This window comes from Penaeus monodon, chromosome 22, assembly GCF_015228065.2.
Source record: "Penaeus monodon isolate SGIC_2016 chromosome 22, NSTDA_Pmon_1, whole genome shotgun sequence".
Taxonomy (NCBI): domain Eukaryota; kingdom Metazoa; phylum Arthropoda; class Malacostraca; order Decapoda; family Penaeidae; genus Penaeus; species Penaeus monodon.
This window is the reverse complement of record NC_051407.1, coordinates 17,960,886-17,962,325: the sequence shown is the minus strand read 5'-3', so window position 1 is coordinate 17,962,325 and position 1,440 is coordinate 17,960,886. Positions and strand designations below refer to the sequence as shown.

Here is a 1,440-nt window from a genome sequence, read left to right as displayed (position 1 = left end):
CACGCTTGCAGCTTACCTTTCCCCCTGACAGCCACGAGTAACGCGGTGAACACAGACGCGTGGAGCAACATGTTAACGCCACCTCTGCATCCGCTGCACTGACTCCTTCTTTGCGTCCCCCCCCACGTCGAGATCTCCCCATGTTTCGAAACGATGATGGGTATGATGTGTACAGTACTTCATGTGACATCTAAACGTTTCCTATCCTGGCTTCATTTCATTTTTTGTTTTCGTTGGGATTGCGCAATCAATTTCGAACGAACTACATCCCACGAGAGAGATCATGTATGGTGTTACTGTCTGAAGAGAAACCTAGCTTTGTCCGAAATGTCGTATGGTGTTTGTTTTTTCCACTTTCATTTTTTTCTTTCACATGCTATTTCATTTGTGTTTTGTTAATAAATAGGTATATACACACACGCGCGTGCGCGTACATAAAAAAACGAAAAAAACCGTCCGTACATACACTAGTGCCATTTCTAACTTCAATTTTTTTCCGTCTCGGGAAAATATTTCAGGATAGTTAAATGCAAGAACTATCACAAAATAAATTAACCAAAAAGGTGCGTGCTTCGATGATAAGGATTCCTCTTTCTTGTTTTGTTTTGTTTCTTAGTAATTCTTAGAAATCCTGACAAGTTCCCATGTACCCCAAAATCAATACTAAAAGAATGATGAAGATATATTGAAAGTTGTCACAGAGCCATGTTAACGGAAACACAACAGCGTTCTAGTAAAAGGTTCAGCACGGTTATACTCTATGCACACCTTGAACAGTACAAAAAGTGATCGCCAAAGCTACGGTGCCGAGATGCTCAAGCTTGAACCAACAAGTCACTGAAGAACATTGCATTTTTGGTATCTATTCACTTCACGCTACTCTTCAATATCCCATATACTAAAATACTTCACTTCATGCAAAACTCTTTATATAAACCAGTATCAAGGTTGTCTAACCCCTGCTACAAACGAGTCACAAGGCTAACTGGCTAAGCCTAAGCCCGTTCTCTTTCCGCTACACATCACACAGTGTAACGTTTTGTCAGCTTTAACAGTACTATTTATCACAGCATGTTGAACGAACTCTGGTCAAGGTTTACGAAACTGAAACGTTTATGAGAAATGATCTACGCGACTCTCCCAGTTCAGCATCCCGTCAATCCATGCTTTGTTGACAAGTGATATTATACGTATTAACATTTGCCATTTTAATTACTTGTCTCTCTTATTTAACTCGCCTTAATTCTCTAACTCATGCCTTCGCTCTCATTTCTATATTATCATCTTTCTTTCTATATACCTTTTATTGTCTCTTTACTGACTAAATTCCTATACACGGTCCTATCCATTAAAAAGTAATACATATGGTGATATAAACAATATGATTATATAACCGTTGTTTTTTCCCAGAAGGAAGCCTCCCTAAAAATGCCGGTAGCG

At 39.2% G+C, this 1,440-nt stretch overlaps 1 protein-coding gene across 1 annotated transcript in view; it reads right to left on the bottom strand.

Moving 5' to 3' along the window:
- The window catches only part of LOC119586971 (phenoloxidase-activating factor 3-like), a gene marked incomplete in the record, with an annotated part of 8,764 nt that extends 8,652 nt beyond the window's left edge, over positions 1-112 (bottom strand). Inside the window, 1 exon segment of the mRNA XM_037935708.1 lies at positions 17-112. Coding sequence (XP_037791636.1) covers positions 17-71 — 55 coding nt within the window.
- Between the last annotated feature and the right edge of the window lie 1,328 nt (positions 113-1,440).